The 27,376-nt window shown below is 53.9% G+C and overlaps 1 protein-coding gene across 1 annotated transcript; it reads right to left on the minus strand.

The window, feature by feature from the left end:
- Positions 1-15,492: 15,492 nt before the first annotated feature.
- Positions 15,493-26,412, minus strand: ARHGEF19 (Rho guanine nucleotide exchange factor 19). Its single transcript, XM_063106844.1, has 16 exons — positions 26,357-26,412; positions 24,886-25,329; positions 24,025-24,309; positions 23,767-23,875; positions 23,613-23,689; positions 23,053-23,315; positions 22,143-22,303; positions 21,906-22,058; positions 21,534-21,663; positions 21,316-21,390; positions 21,054-21,143; positions 20,714-20,874; positions 18,534-18,692; positions 17,928-18,007; positions 16,094-16,198; positions 15,493-15,687 (listed from the first exon to the last, which is right to left on the minus strand). The coding sequence occupies exons 2-16, from the start codon at positions 25,298-25,300 to the stop codon at positions 15,530-15,532; spliced, it is 2,421 nt and encodes an 806-aa protein (XP_062962914.1). The 5' UTR covers positions 25,301-25,329; positions 26,357-26,412; the 3' UTR covers positions 15,493-15,529.
- Between the last annotated feature and the right edge of the window lie 964 nt (positions 26,413-27,376).

Below are 27,376 nucleotides of genomic sequence, written 5' to 3' on the forward strand. Positions count from 1 at the left end.
GCCCAGGGCTCAGGTAGGGATAGGAGGGGCTGCCTGTGTGGCAGCAGGGAATTTCTCCCTCTCCCGCAATGCCAGGAGTTAAGTCAAGGTAGATGAGGGGATTAATGAGACCGGGGCAGGTAAGCCTGTCTTTCCAGGTTCGGGCAAACTCTGTCGTAAGCACCTGGTTGCAAGGCCCGCCTCTCTGTCCCGTCCCCTGCTTGGTTTCTGAAAGTGGCCGAAAGGGAAGAGCAGGGGTCTAGATGGTCACCTCTGCTGATCAGGAAGGACAAGCTGCGTGGGGTCAGGAAAGGGATGAGGCACTGGCCCCGCAGCCAATGGCCCTATCTGCCCAGTCGAGGGCTGAGAGATGTGACCCTCCACCGTCCTCACCAGTCTCACTGATCCCCTCACCTCTGGGTGGGAGCATGAAAATGAGACCTCCTCATGACAGCCCTGAAGGCAGGAGCCTTAGCACCCACTTTGCAGATGAGGAGAATGAGGCAGGGAAGGGGACGGGCCACGTGCCAGTGTGTGCGGAGCTGGCTCTCACCCACTCAGGGAGAGCAGATTGTTAAATTCTCATGAAATTTGCAAGCTGGGTTTCCTTGGTACCCTGAAATCAACTGCTGTGGGAGTATTTACACCATAGCAATCAGCAAATGATACAGACCAGGGCTTTTCTTTTTTCTTTTTTTTTTTCCTTGCAGAGAGCAGGTTGTTAAACATTTACCAGCTCACCACTGGCTGGAGGCTACAGCTTTTATAGTGTTTCAGAGGGTCCTTCGCTTAGAAAGTTTAACAGCTTCACAAGACTTCTCCCTTGTCTTAGGATCTGTGACAGATCAGAGTCTGTCTGACTCCAAAGCCAAAGAAATTCTTTCCTTCCCTCAAGATGCCAAGAGTTAGCTTCTCTCTCTAGTCCACCATGACAACTTCCTGTCCAGGGAAAGAAACTGTCCTGACTGTCCCTTTGGGGCAGAGATTAAAGGGAGTGCAGTTTCAGAGCCCGTGGCCGGCCTGCCCTGCCCTCTGACACTGTGCGATCAATTCCATAAATATTTACCAAGCACCTCACTTAACCTCTCTGAGCCTGTTTCTTCAGCTGCAAATGGGGCTTATCAGGCTGGCTGGATCCATCCATCCATCCATCAATTCGCTCAGTTGGTGGCTCCCAGGTGCCAGGGGGTGTCTTGGAAAGATATAGGAATTAGGATTCCTGCTTTGAGTCCTGGCTTTGCCACTGGCTTCCTGTGTTACCTAGGGCCTCAACCTTCTTATCTGTACAATGGCATCCATGGAAGGATTTCTTCCGACTCCCTTCCCCATCTCAGGGGAGTGTCGCAAGATCCCAGGGGATGCCTTTGGTCATCAGGGTAACTAGCCTAGCTGGGACACAAAGGACCAGCAGTGGTTCACGCCCTGGAGGCGAAACACACCCGCGTGATTCATGCCGGCAGCGGTCTCTGGTGTTTCTGTTGACTTGAATGGGGCACACTCTGATCATTGCAAAGTTAAGAGAACAGGGAGGTGTGGGAGATTCAGGGAAGACTTCCTGATGGGGTAATAAAACAGCAACAGCTAATATTTGATGAGCACTTACTGTTGCCAGGGCCTGTGCTACGCACACGCTTTATTTCATTTAATCCTCACAACAAACTTGCCAGGTGGGAACTAGTATGATACTCATTTTGTAGATGAGGAAGCTAAAGCCCAGAGAGGGGAAGTGATTTGACTGAGGTTATTAATTTATTTAAAAAATATTGATTGATGGGGAGTTGTTTAATGGGTACAGAGTTTCAGTTGGGATGATGAAAAAGTTCTGGAGGTGGACGGTCATGATGGCTGCACAACAATGTGAATGCATTTAATGCCACTGAGCTGTTCATTTAAAAATGGTTAAAATGGTAAATTTCATGTATTTATTTCAGGCATCTAGAAAATAATTCTGCAGCTTATTTATTTTACCAAAATAAATATTTTACCAGAATAAAAAACAAACTAAAAAATATTAATTGATTCCCAACTATGTTTCAGGCTCTGTGCTGGATGCTGTAAATACAACAATGAACAAAACAGACAAATACCTTTGCCTTTGTGAAGATGACATCCTGGAATAGTGCCGTCCAGGAGACCTTTCTGTGGATGGAACGACGGATGGATGAACATGTTCTATATCTGCTCTGCGTGATGGGGTGGCCACCCGCAGCCATCGAGCATCTGAAAGGTGGCTCATGCAACTGAGATACTAGATGTAATTTTATTTCATTTTAATTTGTTTAAATTTAAATAGCCACAGGAGGCTAATGCTTACCAAACTGGACAGTGCAGTTCTAGAAAGTCAGAGACATGCAAGTGGTAGAGCAGGGGTCAGAGCCCAAGTTTGTCAACCTGGCTTTGTCTTATTCAAACTTTCAAGCACTGTCTTTCAGCAGTTTGGAAACCTTTGCATCAGAATCACCAGGGAAGCATGCTAAAAATTCAGATCCCCGGGCTCCACTCAGACCCGCAGAATCAGGATCTATGAGGATGGGGCCCAGGAGTCTGTGTTTCTATCAGACTCTCCAGGTGATTCTGGTGCACAGGGGTCAAGTTTGAGACCTACCGCTCTACTTATTCATGACTTCCAGCCGGGACAAGAGCTTAAATGAGGTCTAACCTGAACTGGGCCTCCTGGGCCTGGACCAGGCCTTCTTAGGGGAGAGTGCCCCACTCAGGGCTTCCCCAATCCAGCTAACTCAGCCTTGAAGATAACTAGTTCAAGTTCAACCAGCCTGTGACTCCTAGCCTGCCCACGTTGTTCCCTGGAGAGCAGAAGGGGTTGGAATTTTCATTCTCTATCAGAGGGGCTGGGAGGGCTCCTGAGTGCTCCATCCCATGCCCCACCAACCTCTGGGGCTCCCCAATCAGCCAGCTCAAGGCTCCCGCCCTAGCGGGTGGGCAGTGGGGGAGAGAGGCTTGGCCTGGTGCCCCACCCTGCAGACCAGCCTGGTCAAGCAGGCGGAGGAAGGAAGCAAAGGCAGGCGGGCCAGCGGACACAGGGGTGGGGGTGACGCAGGCCTCAGGAATTTGAAAACAAACATTTAGCCAGGGAAGGAAGAGCTGCTGTAAGTTGCTGAGCCAGGGCGGGCCCAGTTCTCTCTCTCCCTGGGTAGGGGTGAATCCCAGCCCACTGACCACGACCCCTGGCTGGAACCAGTGCCCGGGGAGTTTCCATTCACTGATGGGATGGGAAGGCCATTGGGGGGTGTGGGGGCTGCAGTCTCTGCCCAGACACCTGGGCATCCTGGCTGGGTGAGGAGAGGAAGGGGCAGAGAGCAGGGAGGGCTGGGAGAACCCAGGAGGAGGCCCAGCCACACCAGGATGCCTCATTAAGCATGCACTGAGCACCCACGATTCAGAAACAAAAGCACTACCTGGCTGGGGTGGGGGAGGGGGAGGGGGCGCAGCAGCAGATAGTACCAATAATGGGAATAATTACAATTATTATAATAATAAGAAGAAGAAGCCCAGGGACCTGTGGGTGCTCTGCAGAGGAAGTCAGAGAATGCTTCCTGGAGGAGGTGACAGCTGAACTGGGCCCTGAAGGGCAAACTCTGACAGAGCAGGACAGAATCTTATTAACCTCGCCCCTTCACACTCCTAGAGCCGGCATCAGTGAGTGGATAAGTGAGCAAGCGAGGGACCAGCAGATATGCGGAATAAATGAATTAATGAATGACCGACTGATTAATGTAAAGCCTGAAATCTCAAGGCCCAAACTGCAAAAAAGGAGTCTGTCTTCCCAGCTCCTGGGCTTTGAACTCTCTTCAGAGATCTGAAGCTATGATTCCACTTGCTACCTAGAAACTCTGGAGCCAGCTGCTTGGGTTGGAGTCCCCTCTCAGTCACTTACCAGCTGTGTGACTTTGGACAAGTTACTTAACCTCTCTGTGCCTCTGGTCCCTTCTCTGTAAAATGGAGGTAATAATACTGACTACTTCGTAGGGTTTTTGTGAGGACTGAGTGAGTTCATACAAGTAAAGTGCTTAGAACAATATTGGGCATGTAGTGAGAGCTTCACAGGTATTTGCTGATATTATTATCTGAGTACTAGCTTACACATTGATTAATTCACTCACTCACTTATTCATTCACTGAGTCACTCCCTTATGGAATTCGCCACTCACACGCTTCTCCCTTTTCACCAGTCATCTGTTGAGCAATCCCCATGTGCCAGGCCCTCTCCCCCACACCTTCCCAGCCCCCCTTGCCAGTCCTGGATAGTGCCCAATATGCTGCCAATTGCTGTAGCAATTTCATTAATTCCTCCCAAACCCAAAACAAACAAAGAGCTGTCTGGAGCAGGGGTGATGTGCTGAGACCAGACCCAGAGTGTGAGCTCCACATCTCCAGGATGGGCTCCCTGGCCAGGATGGGCTTCTGGCGATCACCCAGAGCTGCCCCAGAGATGGCCAGGCCTCCCAGCCTGCGGGTGCCAGGCTGATGCCCTCTACAGGGCAGCCTCACCCACTCCCCTCTTGGACAGGCTGGATTCTCCCAAGTCCCAGTCTGGTCCACCCATTCCTCAGGCTTTGTTAATGCCAGGAGCCCAGAGCTGGCACATGAGCCAGGAGCCCAGCACTGGCTGAGCTGAAGCCCCAAAGCTCAAGCCTGTTTTAGCAGCGAACAATTAGAGCTGGGTGTTGAGTGTAATGATTGCATGCTGATTAATGTTGGACGGCTGAGCAGAAAATCCCACAGCTTCCTTTTTCCCCACAGCCTTGGGAGAACAGGTCGTGCTGGGGAAGAGTCTGTCAGTATTCTGTAAAAGTCATTTCCGGAACATCTCCTGCATGCCGGGCACTGTGCTGGGTACTTCATATCTTTTCAAGAGTATGACGTGGTGAGGAGGACCACTTGCATCTCATTGACGAGGAAACTGAGGCTCAGAGAGGTAAAGAGACTTGCCCAAGGCTACACAGCCAGTAAGTATGATCCTGAAATTCAAACCCAGGTCTTCTTTTTTTTTTTTTTTAAAAAGATGACCGGTAAGGGATCTCAACCCTTGGCTTGGTGTTGTCAGCACCACGCTCAGCCAGTGAGCAAACCGGCCATCCCTATATAGGATCCGAACCCGTGGCCTTGGTGTTATCAGCACCGCACTCTACCGAGTGAGCCACGGGCCGGCCCAAACCCAGGTCTTCTGATACCCCATCCTACCCACAGGAACAAGCAAGATCGGCATCTGTGGAATCGGCGAGAGGCTGGGTTTGGACATGAGGTGATGTTTGGGCCAGAGGGAGGGGTGGGAGGGAAGGAGAGCAAGGGAGGCAGAGCCAGGTGCCAGCAGGAACAATGGGCACAGGGTGGGTAACGGGAGCCTGGCCAGGTCCCGGGCTCCTGGCAGGCCCTGCTGGGCCCTGGAAGCAGCAGGCCCATCCCGTAGAGCTGCCAGGGTGATACCAGCCTCCATCTGCTGACTCAGCGATCGCATCAGGCTTTTCCTGGAAAACAGCAGACGCAGTGGGGGTGCCAGGGAGGGAGGCACCTGTTTGAGAGAAGGGGGTGTGGGCACCCCATCCTGCCTGCAGCTCCTCACCCAGCCAGTTCACATCTACTCACCTCTGGGTGCCCCGGGAGCTTCCCCCTGCCTGCCCAGACCCCAGAGTCACCAAATCCAGGAGTGAGAGCTGGCTGTGGGGCTACCAGCAGGACCCTGAGTGACCAGTGCTGCCAACTGCCACCTCAGCCAAGCAGCACAGCCTCCCAGGGCACGTCCCCACTTGCTTTCTGCAGAGCCTTGTTTTGCCCCACCCTGAAGGGGGCAGGTGTAGACCAGCATTAAGGCAAGGTCTATATGACACCATTTGGTGTCACTCTTCTTTGGGGGGTAATAGTGCCACTCTGCCATGGGGCACAGCTTTAGGGACACCAGAGTCCTCCCTGGGATTGGGTCTGGGGCATCCCATTGCCCAGGTGGGGTCAAAAGGAGGGGCTGGGTTCAGGAGCACCCCTGGTCCTCAGGCGCCCAGCAGGGCCAGTCACAGGCGCTTGTCACGCCCTAGAGGAGATAATAGGATCAGGGGCTCAGCTGCCACAAATTGCATCATCCCCACACCCAGGCAGGGTGTGGGCAAAGAGAGGAGGGTGGAGGCATTGGGAGGGCCAGGCAGAGGGGCCGAAGCCTGGCCAGGGAAGCAGGGAGGGCCTGTGGCATCTCAGGACCACCCTTCCCCTCTCTAAGCCTCAGTGGGCTCCTGTTCATACAGTGGTGCGCTGGTCCGTGACCAACAACCAGCTCTGGTGGGGGCAGGCGGGGGCAGGGATAGCAGGGACCTGATCCCTGCGGTGTAATCTTCCCACCACGGCAATTTCCAGTGCCAGCGTGACTTCACCAAATGCAATGCTGGGAAGAGCTACTCTTGAGAGCCCATCTGAGAGGCCCAGCAGAGCACCGGCTCACAGTCCCCATCCCGGACTGGCCACCTCACAGAGCTGCTGTGAGAATCGTGGGTTCTGGTGGACGTGTTTGTGAGCTGGGGGTCGCTGCAGAGCTGGAGGGGGCTGGTTGCTATAACAAAGAGCTTAGGAAGTAGGCCCTGGGCCAGGTGGGCCTGGGTTCAAAGAGGCTCTGCCTCTCACTTGCTGTGTGACCTCAAGCAGGTCATTTCCCCTCTCTGAGCCTCAGTTTCCTCCTTTGTAAACTTTGGATGATATGACTAGAACCTTCTTGTAGGGCTGTTACAGGGATGAAAGGAGGTAATCAGTGCCAATGAAGTGGTAAACAATGTGCAGAACACAGTGGTTGGGATTTTTCTTGTCCCATTATTCTGACAAGAACTTGGCATAAAGAACTGGGACATCACAGGGCCAAGGGGTGGTCTCCGGAACCTCTGGGGATAAGCATCTTTCAGTCTTAGGAAGCATCAGAGTTGAGGCCAGCACTGGGAATGTGCTCCTCTTGCCTGGGGTCTGTGCCCTCCCTTGTCCCCTGCCCCACTGGCGCAGATGAGCGTCAGGAGCCCTCAGGGCCCAAGGATGTGGGAACCAGCAGGAACCACTCCCAGGACCCTTCTACCCCAGTCCTGGGCTCTGCTGTCCCCTGGCGGCTGGACTGGGAAAGACGCTGCTCCCACAAGGGAAACCAGTTAACAGTAATTACCATAAAAAAATAAATTGCTGCCACTGCAGCTGCTGCTGCTATTCATCCCTTTACGGTCCACAAAGTACTTTCTCAGTCGATCACAGGCTGCATGGAACAGGGTGCAGGTTCTGGACTGGAGTCAAAAGGGGATTTAAGGGCCGGCCCGTGGCTCACTCGGGAGAGTGTGGTGCTGATAACACCAAGGCCCCGGGTTCGGATCCCATATACGGATGGCCGGTTCGCTCACTGGGTGAGCGTGGTGCTGTCAACACCAAGTTAAGGGTTAAGATCCCCTTACCGGTCATCTTTTAAAAAAAAAAAAAAAAAGGGGGGGGATTTAAGTCCTGAGTCGAGTTCCAACTGGTTATGTGACCATGGGCAAGTCAGGTCACCTCGCTGATCCTCACACTCCTCATCTGTAGAATGGGGTGACAACAATAGGGTTGTTGTGAGGATTAAATGACCTAATGCCTGGCCCATGGATTGAGCTGAAGACAATAACATCGCCACTGTTACATAATAACACTTGCCCAGTCCATCCCACAAGATCACCTTCCCTTTGCATAGTGTCTTTTGCAAAGTCCTTTATCCAAGGTATCACCTCCTTTAGTCTTCATTATTATCTGCACTTAATAGATGAGGACATTGAGGCTCAGAAAAGGGAAGTAACTTGCCTTGAGCATCATGGTGTATAAGTGGTAATGCAGGACTCAAAGCCGGGTTGACTACAACCTCAGCGCTCACTTCTCCACGCCCTGCTTTGGAAACTCAGAAGCACCTTAGAATTCCCCGCATCCTCTTGCCTCATTTCAATAAGCAGGCCCAGCCTCTGCCCCCTCCAGCATCCCTCTCCTTGATTCTCCCACACCCACGCCAGCATCCGGAATGCCAGGCCTAGCAGTCAGCCCTTCCCTCCTTCCTGACCAGCTCCACAGCCCCCAGGGCAGCTCATGAGCCAAGAGCTGGAGAGTGCCTTCCAAAGGTCATCCTGTCCGTCTCCCTGGACCCCACCCAAGCAGATGACTGTTCAGCCTGTTCTTCATGCTGCTTGGGGAGAAGATTCCTGAACTTCACTTCCTCCACGCGCCCAGGTGTTTGTGACAGTTCCCCCCATTGGCAAGCTCTACCTTATGCCTCACCAGAGTCCCTCCTGCTGCATTTTCAGCCCATTTCCTTTGGTTCTTTCTCCCAGCAGTGTCAGAAATGCAATCTGGGGAGCACACTTGAGTCCCAGAGAGAGAGAGAGACACTGGAATGGAAAGGGTCACTCGGGGACAGGAAGTGAGAGCTGAGCCTAGGTTCAAAGCCAGATCAGGGTGGCAAGAGTAGCCGAGCGGGTCTCCTGGTGCCCAGGCAGCCTCGGGCCAGGTGAGGCAGCCTCACCCACAGCCTGAGGACACCGGGCCCACCCCCTGCCACACTGGCACCACAGCTCATGGGGGAAGCGGGGTTGTCATGGGAACTGGGGAGCAGAGTGGGTCTGAGGGGTTGAGGAGCACAGATGCGTGCAGAGCTGCGTTCGAATCCAGCAACAAATATTTATTGTACTTCTCTGTACTGGGCACCGTGTTTACACCAAGGCCACAAAACTGGGCAGACAGCCAAAGTCCCTGCCCTCATGGACCTCACAGTCCAATGGGGGCAGCAACAGTAAACAGGTGAATGAGTGAATAAACAAAGAATCTCCAAGTGGGGAGACCACATATGTGAGGGTATTCAGGGAAGGTCTCCTGAGGGGGTGGCATTTGAGTGGAGGCCTGAATAACAAGGAGACAGACACCCCAGAAATAGTGAACTGCCGGGGCAAAAGCCCTGAGGTTGGAATGAGCGTGGAGTCTGAAGACGAAATAGAAAGACGGCCAGGGCTGCAGGGCTGCAAGACTGCATGGGGCCCACAAGTGTGGGAACTTGCATGGCGCCTTTCTCTCCCAGTGTCAGTTTTCTTATCTGTAAAATGGGATCAGTGATCCCACTTAATGAGGAGGTGGACATACAGGCCTTGTCCCAGGGCCTGGTAAAGTGGTCAGCAAATGGCACCTGATATTTTATGATTGCTGTAGTAACAGGTCCGTAGGTGGCATCCTTTGGGGTTTAATTTCAACACCGCTGCCCCCTCCCCACACACAGGGCTGTCCAACCATTCAGTTGGATATTGAAGGGTTTTAGGTCTCATCCAAGTACCCTGCACTTCACAGTTTATAAAGCTTTTCCTCCATTGCCTTGCAGAATTAGGTCGCTGCAGAAATTTTGGAGTCATCGAGGGCAAAGGGTCTGGCAGGCCCACAGCAGGTGCTCAAACAACATCAGGCCTGGATCCTGGCAGCAACCCTGTCCCCCTCCAATGATGAACTTTCAAATTCCAAAGACCTTTCTTACCAAACTTCTTTCATCTGAAGAAAGAACCCTTTTCCAACTTTGCAGATCCCCAGGTCCGGAAGGTTCTGGCACATGGCTAAGCTCTGTTGGGGTCAGAAGGGGACCCTCAGTCAAAACCCAGATAAAATATTGGAGCAAGAAGGGTCCTTGGGTGCTCCCACGTGGAAGCAGAGTAGGAGCAGGCCAAGGTCAAGGTCAGGTCAAGGAGGCAAGCTGCTGACTCCTTCTGTCTTCCTGACCAGAAAAGGCTTCTCCTTGGGCCACTGCTTCCCAGAGGAGGGCAGCTCCTGGGTCTTGGCTCTGCAGTGTCCCTATCCTGCTACCTCCATTTCAGCTCTCAGAATATAGCTCCAGTGGCACCGCCTGCCTTAATTCTCAGGGAGGAACTGGCTGCTCCCTTATTTGCGTCCCCACAGCCCCCGGGTTTGTCTCACCAGGGTACTGAGGAATCTTTCCAGTGACATTTAACTCACATGCACAAGCGTACACAGATCTTATGTGTACAGATCAATGGATTGTCCTAAAGTGAACAGCCCTGTGGAAACAGCGTCAGCAGCATGTCCCTCACCAGTTACTACCCTGCCCCGGGGTATCCCTACTCTGACTTCTATCCCATCAATTGGTCTTGCCTATTTTTGCACTTCATGCAAATACAGTCATCTAAGAACTCCTCTTATGTGTCTGGTTTCTCTCATGTTATGTCTAGATTCGTCCATGTTTCTACACATATTTGTAAATGGTTTATTCTTGTTACTTTATAATGTCCCATGTTTGAATATACCACGATTTTTATTTTACCATTGATGAGTATTTGGGTAGTTTCTAGTATTTTGGCCATTGATGGATAGTACTGTTAAAGACATGCTACTTTGTGTCTTTGGGGGCACATATGTACCTGTTTCTGTTGCGTGTATAACCAAAGAAAGCAGTGGAATTGCTGGGTCATAGAGTAGGCATGTACTCAGCTCTAGCAGATGTGGCCAAACTGTTTTCCAAAGTAGTTGTGCCAATTTACACCCCCATCAACAGTGTAGGAGAGTTCCTGCTGCCCGCATCCTCCCCAACTCTAGGGTCTGTCCAGGAGCCTCTCTGCACTTCATCTGTTTGTCTGTCTCACCCATTAGGGGCTGCCAGAAAGGCTGGAGGGGCCGTCTGTGTTCCCTGGCTCGTAGGAGACACAAATGAGAGAGTAGAATGAAGGGGATTGGAAAGATGGAAAAAGGAAGGAAGGAAAGAAAGAAAGGTAAGGGAGAGAAAGAGAATGGAAGGAAGGAAGTGATAACCGAAGTAACAGACAGAGGCTCTCTAAAAGAATAATGAGTTTGATCGGGAATAGGGCACTGCGATGGGAACATGAGTGCCATAGTAAACTATGTGTGTATTCAGGAAGGTAAAGGAAGACAAAGGTTTTTAAAGGAAACATGATGGAGGATTACATAATTGTTTTGGGATAATTATCCTTGGTTCCAAGGATCAGTAATGAGGGTGACACCAGTCTGAGGTTGGACAGGCAGTTGCTGGGCAGACGTCCTTGAAGAAGTATTTTTTACTGAGGTTGTGATGGCCTCTGTGCGAGCTGTGGCTTTGCAGAGTCCTTTGCGATAGTTCTTGCTATCAGGCATATGTGCAGGAGAACTCCCCCCTCATGGCCTTTCCCTGGCTCTGTTTGTCAGGGTTTTTAACACATGTGGCCCCATTTTGATTCTGACAACTTTCATGGAAGGAATGAAGGACGAATGGAAGGAGAGGAGGGGGGAGGGAGGGGACCAACACAGGAGCAAGTGCGTGACTGCTCTGTGCCGGCCACCCGAGGTAAATGCCTGCTGGAGCTGAGGCTGGGCTCACTGGTTCACCTGAAACCCCAGTGTGCCCTGAAGATGCACAATTGAATAAGTTTCTTTCTCAACGGTTTGTTTCAGGACAAAAATCTTCTAAACAATAGGTTCAGAGTTTGGGGACTGGGAGAGGGATGGGGGGGCAGCAGACTGACCACAAAGAAGGCACTGGGTGGAGAGGAGGTTCCAGGAAGCCATGCGAGATGGGCTCCTGGAGGTATGTGGCTTGGAGACTGACTGGGTAGCTTCAGGGGCCAAAACCACCTGCCCCAGATGTGCCTGCCTCCATCTCCTGTTCTGCCTGCCCGTTACCACCTTCCTCCATCTTTAGCAGCAAGCAGAGGCAGATCCCTGGCTCCATGGCCAAGGCCTGATACCAGGGCAGGACCTACTGGGCAGAGGCAGGCACCACTGAGAGGGGCTCCCCTAAGATGCCTGGCCTGGACCCCCTGGGCCGGTGGGCACAGGAACAAGGGAAGCAAGGCCAGTGAGAGCTCATACAGCCCTGGTCTCCTTGCCTGGCCACATAGCCCCAAAGCTAGCCCCCATGACCCCCAGCAGTCTAGCCTTGACTCCAGTGTTAGCCAGAATCCAGATGTGCTGGGACAGGTTGAATGCAAGAGAGCATGTTTCCTCTGCTTTGCCAACTGGGTGCCAACCCTGGCTCTCAACAAGTAGACTCAGCAGTGGAAAAGGCACAGAGGCCCTTTGGTGTTTACTTGGCACAGGAATCCCAATCCTGGACTTCCTGATTTCCTTAAATCTTCAAGGCGCAGAGGCCTCACCACCTCACAAAGGACCCCATGCTCTGGCTGTACAGCTCTGACACGGTAAAAGCCACCACTTTTGTTATGGGCCAGGCACTGTGCCCACCACATACATCCTTTATTTCACAGTGGCTCCATAAAGTAGATACCATCATTACCATTCCCATTTTGCAGATGAGGTAACTGAGGCTTAGAGCCTTAAAGAGGCTTTAAAGAGGCTTGGTGACTTGCCTAAAATCACATGGTACATATATATATGTATTTCCCACCTCTGTCTGATGAGAAGGTCTAGAAGCAGTGACATCTCAGAAGCAATGAGCACATCCAGCACCTAGATCTTGGCTTCTAATACCACTCTCCAATATAAAAGGAATCACACTCCTTAGGGAAATGGCTGATTGTATCACTTAGGCAAGAAAAATGCAAGATAAGCCTGGAGCATTTTGTAGTGCTAGTAAGCAAGAAAGTGCTCAAAAAACAAAAGGATGAGGGCATGTCAAACAGACACAGGAAAAAAATAAATAAATAAAAAATAAAATAAAAACAACATAAACAGACACAGGAGCTAATTTGAAAGAGCTCCCAATGGCCAAAGCTGGAATGATTTGAACAACAAAATAAACAACACAGTATTAAATTACAACCCAAAGTTAAAATAAATGGATGCATGGGTCCATGTTAATAGAAATAAACGACTGACTAAATAAATGAGGGGAAAAGGGTAGATCTTCCTTACAGAAGAATTCCAAACAATACATGTAGGCACATATAATAATATATGTAGATATGGAGATACTCCAGGAGGTGACACACACCTCACGCACCCAACCCCACACTTGAGGGTGGACTCAACTTGCTTCCAAAGAACAGAGCGTGACAAGGGGCAAAGAGTAACTTCACAAAAGAAAACAGTAGCAGACAACACTTTAAGCAAGTAATCAAGGTTAACATCACTAGTGATAAGTCACTGAACATTATGTGCCTTCTGATATCATGTGACAAGAGGGCACTTTATTTACCTCTGTGGTGTCCTTCCCCCAAACCCATAACTCCTGTCTAGTCATGAGAAAAACATCAGATAAACCCAAATTGAGGGATAGTCTACAAAATACTGACCAGAACTTCTCAAATTGTCAAGGTCATGAAAACCAAGGAAACACTGAGAAACTGTCACAAACCAGAGAAGACTAAGACAGTACAACTAAATGCAATGTGGGATCGTGGATTGGATCCTGTAACAGAAAAGGACATTAGTGGGAAAACTGATGAAATCTGAATAGTCTGGAGTTGAGTTAATGGTTATGTACCCATGTTGGTTTCTCAGTTTCGGCAGCTGTAACGTAGTCACGTAAGACATTAACGGCGGGGGAGATTGTGAGCCGGTGTACCGAACTGTCTGTACTGTCTCTGCAACTTTTCTGCTCCAAAATAAAAAGTACCCTAAAATAAAAAGTTTAGTTTTCAAAATCACATGGGGTATAAATGTCTGAACCAGAATTCTGATTCAAATGCGTCCACCTCCTAAACCCATACACTCCACCCCTCCCTGTATCATTTCATGTTAGAAGGTCATTCTCCCCAAATGAAAAATAAAAATAAAAATAATTTTAAAAGTAAAAATGAAAAAGAAGGTCATTCCCAGAGACTTGCTCAGGGTCTGAGCTTCTCCCATCTGCCCCATGTTTCTCTCTGGGGCCACAATGACTCATCTGGTTTCTTTGTCCCATCTCCTTTGAGGGCTGAAGGATGCCCCCGTCCGCCCGCCCCACAGTGTTCACATCTCCAAGCTTATTGTTCCCAGGTCTTTCCACTCTCTTGGATGACTTGGATTTCAATAAACATTGGCCTCCCCAGTATCTACCCCTCCTTTGGAGCAGCCACCAAATTCCACTTGGGGATCCGTGGGATTCCAGGGAAGACAACTCCCCAGCCTAGCTCCAGGGATAGAGCCCATGACTAATGCTAGGCCTATCAGCACACACCATCCCCTGGCCACTGGGATCAGCCTAGAGGTAGCCGTGTGACCCAAGCTGGTCCAACCAGAGAGAATCCCAGGTCTTTGATTGGGAATACTGAGACAAAGACAATTCTCTTCTTCCGTGTTGGGTGTGAATGAAAAACCCCCTGCAAGCCTTAGGACGAGGCCAGAGTACAGAAACGGAAACAGCAGAGTCCTCAGTGACGTCCGTGAACCACTGGATCAAGCCTTGCCTGAAGGCCACCTTGCCTCTACACTTCTCAGTTATGAGAACTGTGGTAGGCTGAAAAGTGGCCCCCAAAAGATATTCATGTCCTAATCCATGGGACCTATGAATATTACCTTATAAGGCAAAAGGTGGGGTATGGGGAGTGTCTTTGCCAATGTGATTTAAGTTAAGGATTATGAGATGGGGAGATTATCTGGTTGGGCCTCAAATGCATTCACGTATTTATAAGGGGGAAGGAGAGGGAGATTTGATATAGGCTCCCAGAGAAGAAGGAAGTGTGATCACTGAGGTAGAGACTGCAGTGATGTGGCTGCAAGTCAGGGAATGCTGGCAGCCACCAGAAGCTGGAAGAGGCAAGGAACGATTCCCCGCTAGAGACTCCAGACAGAGCACAGCCCTGCCGACACCTGGAGTTTGGACCAGTAATATTCATTTTGGACTTCTGGCTCCAGAACTGTGAGAGAATAAATTTCTGTTGTTTTAAGTCACCCAGTTTATGGTAATTTGTTGTGGAAGCCATAGGAAACAAATGTTAAGAACCAATAAAATCTCTTTAATAGTTAAGCCTATTTGAATCTGACATTTTGTGAGTTGCAGCTGAAAGCAGCCTAACTAATATACAGCCCCTCTCCTCTGGTCACCCTTCTACGGCTAAGAGGTGAACTCTAGAGAAAGGCAAGATGCCCCGGGAGGCAGACAAAGACCCTCCTGATCTTTGCTGGGGAAATGGGGCTGGGATGGGGGCAGCATCAGTTGGCCCACAGACGCTGGCAAAAGCTTTATGGGAGTTTATTTACAGACAAGTCACAGCAACCGGCACCACTCAGGCTCTGGCCAGAGGAGGTGGTGGAGAAGACCCCAGATATTTATAGGTCCCAGCACCCACGAGCACCAGAGTATTCCCCAGCCGGGCACCTGCCAGAGGGACCAACCGTCAGGCAGGGAGGAGGGCATGGAAGGGAGATGGCCCCAGTCCTTGCCAGATTATCAACAGTCACCTGTTGTGCCCCCATGCCAGAGGAAGAAGCTGCCCTTAGCCTTGAAATGAGGAGCCTGAGGACAGAGGAGGCCCTTTCGAGGTCCCCGCCCCTGTGTCCAGGCAGTGCCCTTGATGCTAGGACACAGAAGTGCCAGCAACAGTGGCTTGGGGCATGGAGACACTGCAGGACACCCCCCAGCCCCCACCCAGACCTGTCTGGGAGCCAGGCATGGAGCTGGTGTCCCAAGCCATGGACACCCTCACGCAGGGGGCTCCCCCAGTTTGCTGGTGGCACTCGTGATCCGCTTATTCTCCCGGAGGTTTCGCAGGCGGGCGCTGAGGCTGCTGATCTCTTCCACGTAGGCCTGGGGCACCCACCCCTTCTCGCCATCTGCCAGGCGGACCCCCTCCAGCCAGCCTAGGGACATACAAGCCAAGAGCAGCATCAATGCTATCAAAGAGGCACCAGGGCCAGGCTGAGAAGGAACACTTCAGCCCTGATGCAAGCTTCGTCTGCACCCCTGGGGCCCAGGTGACATCATCTCAGCATCTCCCAGCTCCAGGAAGGACCCTGCCTCTAGCTGTAGATAAACTTATGACCTGTTTTTCCTGGCATCCTCTGAGAAGGATTTTCCCACTCTCCCCCGTCACTCTCAATCCTACATCTTTACAAGCAGGAAGTCCCTTCTCTTGTCTAACCTGATTCCCCCATGCTGTGGTGGATCAACACTTGCATAACCTTTCCCTAGGATGTCTCAGCCATTTAGCTACCTCCTGCCCACCCAAGCCCCATCACGGAGGCCTTCCCAGGAGGCCCTTCTCACCATCACTGGTCCAGGTCCTCACTGCCAGGATGTCAGTCTTCTCCAAGGTCAGCTCATCTGGCTGCAGTGCCTTGTATGTCCTGACACACTGAACCTGGGGGCAGTCTGACAGACCAAGGGAGGGTCAGGAAGTTGCCAGGGCAGGATGGGACAGGGGCAGGGCAGGGAGGAGCAGCAGGAGGAAGTAAGGGAGGGAGAGGGTGGCATTGCCACATCTTTTCCTCTGTCCCTCCTGTGCTGCAGGCCCACATGCAAGACATTGGTACTCTCTACCCACCCTGGCCACTCCTCTCCCCTCTTACCCTAAACACAAGCCCTGGGTGAATCTAGACCCTCCCAGCTTCAGTTACTGCTTCTGTGCCAAGGGCTCTCACCGTCCCAGCTCAATCCAACACCTTGCACTTGACCTCCAGACCCCAATGTCCAGCTTCCCCAAACACCACAAACAAAACAATAATGGCCCCTTCATTTGCCCCCTGACACTACTCTGGTTCTCCCTCTGATCTACCCTTTTCAACTAGGATTCAAACCACTTCATTCCCCTGTTTAAAACCTTCCAGAACTTCCCATTCCTCTAAGAATAAAGTCCAAAGTCCTCCCCGGGCCTACGAGGTCCTGCATGGTCTGGCGTTGCCCGCTTGCTAGCCTCCTCTCCTCCCCTCTGCTTCTCCTCTCCCCTGCTTGAAGCTCTAGCCACGCTGGCCTCCCTGCTGTTCCCTGGACACTCTAAGCTCCTTCCTGCCTCGGGGCCTTTGCACCGGCTGTTCCTTCAGCCAGGAGTGCTCTTCCTCAGATCCAAGCATGGCAGGCCCTTATCCTTCAGGGGTCAAGTGTTATTTCCCAGGAGTCTTCCCTGACCACCTGTCTGGAGTAGGGAGCTCACCTCCAGCCCAAGTGGGACTCTTAGCTCAAGCCAAAGAATCTGCCCCATCCCAGGCCCTCCGCTCTTTCCATCAGATGAGGTGGGCTGGTAGCATTGAAAACCACAGGTTTTGAGGCCAGACCTGGCTTGAATCCCAACTCTGCCACCTACTGGCTGTGTGACCTTGAGTGAGCTACTTTCCTTTCTGAGCCTCATTTTCTCAGATATGAAAAATGAAGAAAATGAGTCTACTTAATACAGTTGTCATGAGGATTAAATAAAATAAAAGCAAATACAAAGCCCCTAGTCCTGGGCCTGACATGTGGAAGGTACTCAGTGGAAGTGAGTTCCCTTCCTTCCCTTTCACTACCCAAGGCTCAGCCATAACTCCCTTGCTCAAAAACCTTCGATAGCTACCTAGTGCCTACTATATCAAGGTCCTCTATGATCAGGCTGCACCCTGGCTTACCAGCCTCACTCCACACCCAAAGGAGAAGCCTCTATCCTAACTAAGCAAATCCCTCACCCTGCCACCACCACCACCGACTACCACCCACACACACCCTGGACACTCTGGTTCCTGTCCTCTTTGAAACTCATGCAAAGATAGAGACAGACCTGGGCTTAAGTCCCAGCTCTGCCACTTGCTAGCTGGGTAAACTTGAGCAAGTCACTTTACTTCTCTGAATCTCTGTTTCCTGACTTGTAAAATGGGCTTTTGTGGGGATGAAATGGGAGGCTTCACAGGGCTCTGTGATCTCCAGGGTGCTGACTGTGCATATGGGGGGTTGTCCTGTCCCATGTAAATCCTTCCCAGCCTTCAAGGTTCCTCAGAGCCACCCCTGACTGCCCCAGGACAGTTGATCTCTCTTCCCATAGCTCTGCCAGCAACACAGCACCCAGGACTGGAGAAGCGGGAGAGCAATGAGGCACCCAGTCCAGGGGAGGTGGGCCTGGGGGGTGGGCTGCTACCTTCCCCCTCGCTGATGATCTCTTGGTCATCCTGGGGGCTGGAGGGGCACAAGGCTGAGATCCACCGCTGCTTCTCACTTCTAGGGAAAGGAGAGAATTATTGTCACAACATGCAAAGTGCAGCTGCCAGGGCAGGGTGCTGAAACCCAGGGCTGGGAGAATTGAGCATGACATCCAGAACAGGACGCAGGTCATGTCTGCTCCACCCCAGGACCCCCCACCAAAGCCCCATTCCCCAACCTGTGCCCCACCCACTCTGAGCATAAGAACGGGCCCAGAACCCCCTGGATGACAGGTCTGCCCATGTGCTGCCTTATGCCACTATCCTGAAGCCAAAGATAAAGGAATGCAGTGGTTTACACCCACAAGATGCCCAACATCTGAGGAGATGGCCATCCCCTTGGCACCACCTGCTGGGGACATCCCACTGCTCTGCCTGCCCCCGCCCCCCAACCTTGCTCCCTGCCCCACTATCCTGATGTGGACTAACCACGTCAGGAAAGAGCAGGGCAGCTGGGGAATAAGGCCAGGCATGCTTGCAAGCACGCTTAGGCCTTGTGCCTATCTTGGGAGGGGTCTTCTCTCCCCATACCCAGGCCCACTCACTCGGTCCGGGCCCTCAGCAGGAACTGGTGCTTCGCGTGTTGCCCGTGGAGGAGCTGGAGGAGGAACACGTGGCCAGGGATGCCCTGCAGCTTCAGGCTCAGGTCCCTCACCTGCAGCTCAGCCATCTTGGCGTGGACGAAAACAGCAAACTTCCCTAGCCTGGAGGACCAGGGGAGGGGGGTCAGCCTGGCCTGGGTCCCTGGTTAGAAAGGAGGAGAAGGGATCTCTGCCCCTCCAGCAGCCTCCTCAGGGAAAGTCGGCCACACAGAGAACTGTTTCCCTGGTAGCCTACAAAGTCCCCTCAAAAAATCGGGGACTCCTTTCCTGCCAGCTCGTCAACAGAGGCAGAAGGTGGTGGAGACCAGTCCCTGACCTCCAGGCACGCTTTCAACTTCTCTGAACCTGTCCCCCAAACTCCCGTTCTAAAGAGCCAACTGGACAGCTCCTCTGCTTAGTGTCTGACTCCCTAACAGTCACATAAACTCCACGAAGACTGAAACTTGTCTCTCTGCTGCTGTATTCCAGTGCCTGCCCCTGCCTGGCTCACAATTTGGGTACGATAAACATTTACCAAGGATGGTTGAATGGGTGGGTGGAGGATGTTAAACAAAATTCAGTATCTCCCACTCCAAACCAGATCTCCTTCACTGTTCTCCAATCCAGTGAAAGACGCCACCAATTCGCCCAAGCGGAAACTCAGATGTCATGCTCGCCTGCTCCCTTCCCCGCCCCCACACCCAACCAGTAGTTCCCTCCTGCCTTCCCTCCTCCTTACTGTCCCTGGAATCCACTTATCCCGAAGCATCCTGCCACTTCTGGAGCACCTGCCCTCACCCGGACAACCGTGAGAGCTTCTGGTCTCTCCGCCCCTAGTCCATCCTCCAAGTTGGCCACAAGTAAAATGTTACTCCTCTGCCTGACTGTCCGTGCTCCCTGCCACCCTCAGAAAAAGTCCAGCTGCTCTACCATGCTCTCACCCTCTCACCTCCCCTCTACTGCCTTTCTTCTCTACAAATCCAGCCACATTAGGCTTCATCATTCCCCAGACACCTCTGCTCATACACTACCATGACTTGGCTACCCCCTCCCCCCAAACTACTTCTCTACCTGGAAGCCTCCTACTCATCCTTCAAAGCCCAGCTCAAATATCTCTTCCTCTGAAGCTTTACTGATTCTCACTCCACACCAGGCGCTACCACAGTATGCGCCCCCCATCAAAACTCTGAAGACATGGTTACCAGAATGTATGTTCACTGGTCTGAGCACTCCTATGAGTAGAGAAGTCTCATTCATATTTATGTCCCCAGCACCCCAAAGAGGGACCGGTGCAGGACAGGGATTCAGTGACAGTTTATTGAATGAACAAATAAGTCAGCAAAAAAACACTTTTTTTTCCCTGGAAGCTAGCTGGTACGGGGATGCAAGACCCGGGTGTTACGAGGCTGCACTCTAACCAACTGAGCTAACGGGCCAGCCATGGAATAAACCCTTCATATAGCATAAGATGTCTACCCTTCATCCCACCCAGCCTTAAAATTCACCTCACCCAGGAAGTCTTCCCCCTCATTCCTTACTTGAAATAATCATAGCTAATACTGAGTGAATATTCACTATGCGCCAGGGACTGTGCTAAGCTCTTTTCCCATATTATCACATTGACTCTCCCCACACAGTAGTCTCTATTTTACAGGTGGACGACAGGACCGTACAGTGGGTAAAAGTCTGGGATCTGGCATCAGACAGGTCTGGCCTCCTCCTGGATACCCCACCTACTAGCTCCATGATCTTGAGAATAACAAGGAAGCCGACTTCCCTGAGAGGTATTTGGAAGACTAAAGGGAAGAATCCACATAGCATGCCTGGCACAGAATAGGCGCTGAGTACATGTTGGCTATTATCATTGCTATGACTCAGGCCAGAGTTGAGACTCCAGAACTGTGCTCTTAATTTCTGCTCTAACTGGCTTAAACTCAGAGCAGTTTCAAGTCCTCTGCACACAGTCCAGCCCTTGATTCTCCCATCTGGAAGAATGGGAGGGGGTGCTGGCAGCACAGTCTGACACAAGCTGGGGCTCCCAGGCCCAGTGATGGACCGGTCATGAGCCCAATGGTGGGGAAGAAGGCTCTGATCTACCTACCCCTCCCCACCCCTGCCCCAGCCCCACCACTGCCCCAACTCACTCTTTCCGCCTGGAGAGTAGCAAGCAGTCGTTGAAGAGATGCAGGTAGACTGCCTTGCTGGACAGCTTCAGCTTAGCAGGGGGCACCGCGGGCAGTGGTGCCAGCTCCACCAGCTCTCCATGGCGAACCAGCCAGCGAGCCTGAGAGATTAGCGGGAAGATCTGGGGGGATGGAGGAGGCAAGGGGAGAGAAGAGGTCAGGCCCAGGGGCACCCGGCAAAGTGCACAGGATGGGGGTTGGAAGGGTGTGGGCAGTGATGAACTGGCCTGAAGCCCCCAGGGGACGGAGGAAACAAGAGCTGCCCTGTTGTCTGCCCATCCTGCCAGCTGTGGCCATGCACCTTGCCCTCAAAGTGGATCTTCTTGCTCAGGTGGATGAGCTCCTCTGTCCTCTTCATGGACTGCACACTGGCGTTACATTCTTGCACCAGCTGGGGAGGCCGTGAGTGGGTCACCTGCAGTCCCCCAACCCGGCTCCCAGAGCCCAGCCTCAGACTCCCGCCTGGGGTCCAGAGACTCTGACAGCTGGAGGCTCTTTGAGAGAAATGCTGGGGTTCCAGGGAGAACCTTGGAGCCAAAGAGCCCCTGCCCTGCTGAGCTCACCTCCTTGAGTGCATTGAAGGCCTTGGTGGCCATGTCTTCGCCTTCGGAGCCCTGTGCCGTCCGCTTCAGGATGTTCTAGAGGGTGGGGTCAGCGCAATGAAGCAGTCTGCCTTTCCCCCCGTGACCTTGCCCACCCAAGGGTGCCCAGAAGGGGCTGTGGAGGTCGCTGCAGTATCTCCCTTGCCAGACCTCACTGTAGCCTAAGGCCCTCTAGGTACCTCCACCAGCATCTTGAGGCGGGTGATCCTCTGAAAGGGCAGGATGAGGAAGGAGGTGAGGGGCAGACGCTGGCACACGGGAGACTCCTCCAGGCGAGCTAGGATGCCAGGGAACTTGGGGTTCTCCAGGCTGGAAAATGGGGAGGCGTCTGGAGTCACAGCTGGGCTTGAACTCCTGGGATCCATGACCCCTGTCACCCCATTGTTTCTTTAGGTGCCTTCTCGGCACATCCTTCCTGCCTTCCTACCTTTTCCTGGTCACAGAGCCCGTTTGAGGGACCCATCCCCTCCCAAGACCCATCCCCAGTCCTCTGCGCCTACACCTGCCTGAGATTCCCCCATCCTCCCCGCTTTCAGAGCCCCCAGCCCTACAGCAGGCGCTGGTAGGTGCGCTCCTGGTAGGCCTGGTTGGTGACGTAGGGCAGGTAGACGCGGCGGAAGGCCGGGCAATGGTGCAACACCACGTCGCACACGCTGAAGCGCAGCACATCCGCCTCCAGCCGCTGCTCCAGGTCCTGCAAGAACCTGACGGGTCAGGGAGGGGTCAGGCGGGCCCAGCCAACTACAGGCTGGGACCCTGCCCCCGGCCAGGCAAGACCACTCCCTCACCTCTCGCTGGTGCTCTTGACCTCGGGCAGTTTGGAAAACAGCCACTGCTTGTCCTGCGCCCCCAGACACTCACTCAGCTCTGCAGAGCCTAAGAAGTGGCCCACGGCCACCGACAGGCTGTGGATGTATGAGGCCTCAGAGGTGATTAGCTCAAACTTGGCCTGAGGGAGGGAGGACGCGGGGTTGAAAGGGCCGGGCCCGTCCACCCCAGATGCCCTGGCCTCCCATGCCCCACCCCTAAGCTGGCGCCTGGCTCGATCCCGAGACCCCCTTCCTGCCACGGGCAATTGTTCAAGCTCACTGAAGCCCTCGAACTCTCCGCTTCCTCTAAGCCAGCCCCCCAGGACCGGTCCCGGACATCCCGAGGCCCCGTCCCGCAGGCGGTGCCCCTGCCACGAGCCCGCCCTCCCTCCGACCCGCCCCTGCCCTCGGTCCCACCTAGTCCCGCGCCCACCACGCGTTTGCCGCCCCCATGGCTCCGCCCTCTGCTGGCTCCGCCCTCTGCTAGGCTTCGCCCCGTTGCCCGCCCCCTCGTCTAGCGTCCCCACAGCTACTGTCCTTGCTTTCAGCCCCCCGACCGGGTCAGGTCCTAGCACCCAACCTCCGCATTGACAGTCCCGCCGGCCCCACCCCGTCTTGTGCCCCGTCCTCCTGCGGTCCGGGTCCCAGCTACGTCCCGAGACCACCTACTCCTGGCCCGCCCCCTCCGTTGCCCCACCCCGTCCGGGCCCCGGGAAGCCCCTCCCACCTGGCTTGGCGCCCCGCCGGCCCCGCCCTCTCGTGGCCCCGCCCCCGGAGGCCCCTGTCCTCGTACTCCTGGCCCGCCCCTCCTGTCACCCCACCCTGTCTGGGCCCCGGAACCCCGGCCCCCTCTCCCGGCTTGCAGCCCCCCTGGCCCCACCCCGCCCACCTCCTGCAGTTTGCAGTCGCGCAGACTCAGCGTGGCCAGGACGCCACTGCCGCGCACGTCGGGGATGTCCTGCCACAGCGAGAAGGTGGAGCCTCGCGCCGAGCGCTGCGCCCGGAAGGAGCTGCTCGGGGAGAGGTTGGCGCGCGGGGGCCCAGGCCCCTCCTCCGCGCCCTCCGCCTCGTCCCCCGGGCCCTCCTCCTCGCGCTGCTGCCGTCGCAGTTCGCGGGCGCTGGCCACGTCGCTGTATTCCTGGTAGAGGACAGCTGGGAGGGGAGAGAGGGGAGAGGGCCTGGGGTGCCCGCCAGCCCCGGCCCGGATCCTCCCCCATGCCCCCAAGAGCCCGCCTCCCCTAACAGTCTTTGTGGCGGTTCAGATCTTGGGACCCACTGAATTTATTCATTCACTCATTCATTCATTCGTTCCATAAACATTAATTGAGCACCAACTTCGTGCTAGATACTCCTGTGCTAGATACTTAGTATTCGATTCTCTCCCTCTCACAGGATCCCTTTTTCCGTTTCCACCTCCTAGCCCCTTCCTCTGAGACCCCTCCCACGTACAGTTAAGGAGGAATCGTGACTGGCGCCGCTCACTGGCGCTCCTGGAGTCCACAGGCGGCTCTTCCTGCGTGTCCAGCCTAGGAAAGAGAAAGTGTCAAGGCCTTTCTTGGCCTGCACCCTGCCTCAGACCGGAGCCAGGAGTGGGAGTTGATACCTGGGCTCGGGCCAGCCGCCACGGCCTTCACTTGGGTCCACAGGGGCTGGCAGCGACACACTGTCCATTCTCATCTCTACACTTCGAGAATCCCTTCCAGACACTTTCCCTGGAGAGGGTAAGAGCTAAGGGTGGGTGGTCTGGAGCGTGGCCCTGGGCATGGGGACACCACACCCCAGCTGACCAGCACCCAGTCTCAGGTGCTCTACACTGCATCTGTCTCATGGGCTGCTGGGGGCCCAGGGGAGGAGCTGGTACCTTCCCGGGCTGCTCCAGTGCCTGACCCTGGGGTCAGGGCCCTGGCTGCTGAATTCCGCCCCAGGCGCAGAGAAGAGTGCAGCCGGGTCATCAGCTCAGAGGCTGAGAAGCGCCTACGCTCGGGCCCATCGAGGCCCGCTCGGGAGGACCCAGACAGCTCCAGTGGCCTAGGCTCCTCTGTACTCAGGGCCTGCTCCTGTGGCGACTGGCCAGGCTGCAGGAAGACAGTGTGGGCCTCAGGGCTGCCAGCAGCGTCTTCACACTGGTACACCCGCATCTTGCGCCCTGTAGGGTAGCGGGGTGGAGTGAGAACACAGACTGGCACCCACGGGAGCCTCTCCCAACCTCCTCCCTGCTGCTGCCCTGTGGCCCTGAGGTTCAGGCAGCATGCCCAAGGGAAAGGCCGATGTTTCTGCTGGCATCTGGTCCCCAGAGCCATGAGATCAACAAGAGGTTAAAGAGAGCACAGTGTCTGACTGCAGTGGGCAAAGGGGCCAGGGTGCCCAGAACAGCCAGTCACTTGATGTGTAACCTTGGACAAGTCACTTGCCTTTCCTGAGCCCTAGTTCTCTTATCATTAAAATCTACCACTTGTCCTGACTTTGGGGGGAACTTTGACTCTTTAAAGGATTCTATTTTTTTTTTTTTTTTTGTCGTTTTTTCGTGACCGGCACTCAGCCAGTGAGTACACCGGTCAGTCCTATATAGGATCCAAACCCGCGGCGGGAGCGTCGCCGCGCTGCCAGCGCAGCACTCTACCAAGTGTGCCACGGGCTCGGCCCCTTTAAAGGATTCTAAAAGAGCCACCCAGCCCCTCCACTGTCTGCCCCACTGGGCCACACACCCCCCAGGGTGACTCACAGGCTGACTTCTTCTCTGAGCCATGGCTGGCCCGACGCTGTGGCTGTGGGTGCTGGGGACTCCAGGGTGCCTCCAGAGCTGGGGGCTGGGCACTAGGGCAATGTGGCCAGCTGCCAGCCCTGCTCGGCCGCATCCCTCCACTGGTGGAGAGCTCTATATCTGGGCCTCCTGGAGATGCTGGCCATAACAGCCCTTGGAGAGGGGCCGGGGTCCCCAGGGACCAGCGGCTGCCAGGAGTCCGCAGCTCCTCCGAGGTGACAGGGAAAAGATCCAGACACACAGGGCTCAGGGGCTGCAGCGTTGGCAGCTCCACAAAGGACAGACTCTCCTGCTGGCACACGGCTACCGGGTGGTGGACAATGCCAGGTGGCCCAGCTAGGTGGGACTGAAGGGTCGCTGGTGGCCCACAGTCCATTCCTCCTTTGCTCTGCCACCCACCTGGGCCTGCAGGGGAGAAGGTATCAGACCCAGACACAGGACAGCAGGACTGGCTAGTAAGCCACCATGTCCTGAAGGCCTGGACAAACCCTGTATACACATGTGTACACACATTTGTACAAATACACTCACACACCTAATTATGTAATAATAGCTAATACTTGGCATTTACTGAATGGCAGGCCAAGTGCTTTGTACATATTATCTCATTTAATCTTCACAAGAACTCTGTGAGTTGATGCTGTTATTATCCCCATTTTATAGGTGAGGACAGAAGGCACAGAGAGCTTGTTATTTGGTAAGTGGTGGAGCCAGGATTCTAACCCAGGCACCCAGACGTTCTAGCTCTCGAGTCTGTGCTTTCTCTAACACACACTGACATATGATCAGACATACAGATACATACATTGTCACACAAATACATGTTCCAACATATATATCCACACACATTTTCTACCAAGTAAATATGCACACTTTCACAGACAGACATTTCAAATTCAGGACCACACATTCAAGGACACATGCCTTTTTACACAGCTACATACATTCACACCGACGGCCCACCCAATATTTACACAAACACCCACACTTTCTCGCACTCCTGTGCCATTCACACACACACAACAGGATGTAGACACAATCACACATGCCCCCAATTCCTTGTTTTGGTGTTACCCAACCCCCCGCCCCCATGCCCAGAGCTTCAGCCTTCAGTGCTGAGTGGTGCCCACACCCATGCCAAGCTGGCTGGGAGGGTCACAGGCAGGCAGGCGGGACACCACCCAGATTAGGCTGGGCCATCCCAGAGAACGGCAGGGAGGTGCCCCAGCACTTCAGCTTGGGGTGAGAGAGGGGTCTTCCCCCATTCCAGCTTCTACTGGATCGGGCCAGGCTGAAAGGGTCCTTTCTGGGCAGGAAGTCATCCCTGGGGAGACTGCCAGAGCCTCAGGACAAGCCTAGTGATCCCAGGGGTCCAAGCTCCCATAGCCTTTGCCCCGTGGCCCTCCACCGGCCACCCCCTGCAGTCCCTCACCTCTCCAGCTGAGGCCCGCTGCTGATGCTGTTTGGCTGCTCCGGCAGGGGAAGCCCTCTCTCTGCCCAGCTGGCTGGGGGAGATCCCACCCAGACAAAGAGTTTGATTCATCAAACCCTGTGGTGAGGCAAGCGGGAGGGAGGGAGCAGGCAGCGGGCTGGGCGGGGGCCTACCCTAGCCTGGCCTTGCTGTGGGCAGGCGGAGCAGCAAGGACCCCCCCAGAGGCCCCCTCAGGCCAAAGGGGCAGTGCCCAGCCTGGAAGGGCCAGGAGACCCAGGAGACAGAGACTGAGAGAAACCTAGAGAAACGGAGAACATTTAAGACAGCAATTCAGAAACTGAGACCTCAAGACACAAAAACAGAAAAGCCACAGATGCTGAAATGTTCAGGGACTCAGAGATGGAGACAGAGAGACAGAGACCCTGAAAATTTCAGACAGACGTGGAGCCTAGAAAAACCCAGGGAGACAGATGGACAAACACTTCATGCTCCACGGGCTTGCCAATCTAGTGAGGGAGGCCAAACCCCAAACAGTTACAATCCAGGTTGGCAAGAACCAAGCCCTGGGAACCATCAGAGTAGGGTGCTGGGCTCAACTCGACCTGGGTATTCCAGGAAGGCTTCCTGGAGGAGGTAATAGCTAACTACCGCATGGCTGAAATACCCAGGGACCCAGTGCACATAGATAGAGAGGGCACCTTGGCCTAAAGTAGTGACAGTGTCAGTGACCCTCAGAGCGAGGGAGAGAGGGAGAAAAGGACCTGGTTGGGGACGGCTGGGTCTGTGGCTGGGCCCCATCCTCAGCACAGCCTCCAGCTGCTTCTCCCCCCACCCCCACCCCTGCGGCTTCCTTCATGTCCTCCTTGGCGAAGGAGCTGGCTGCTTCTAAGGTCCCTCCCTGCAGGGGCAGCTCTAGCTTGTACCTTTAGCCTCTGTCCCTCAGGCCTGAAGAGTGCCATAAGCAAGTGTCCCTAAGCCTCAGTTTTGTTACCTGGCAAATGGTGCAAATAGGATGGTAAC

Source organism: Cynocephalus volans, chromosome 8 (assembly GCF_027409185.1).
Source record: "Cynocephalus volans isolate mCynVol1 chromosome 8, mCynVol1.pri, whole genome shotgun sequence".
Lineage (NCBI taxonomy): Eukaryota > Metazoa > Chordata > Mammalia > Dermoptera > Cynocephalidae > Cynocephalus > Cynocephalus volans.

Excerpts from the sequence above, each read along its gene's own strand:
- ARHGEF19 (XM_063106844.1), bottom strand. The coding sequence starts at position 25,300 with ATGGACTGTGGGCCACCAGCGACCCTTCAGTCCCACCTAGCTGGGCCA. Across the intron at positions 23,316-23,612 it reads GTCACGATTCCTCCTTAACT|CTGTCCTCTACCAGGAATAC; the intron begins GTACGTGGGAGG and ends CTCCCCTCCCAG. Across the intron at positions 21,144-21,315 it reads CCTTCAATGCACTCAAGGAG|CTGGTGCAAGAATGTAACGC; the intron begins GTGAGCTCAGCA and ends CGGCCTCCCCAG.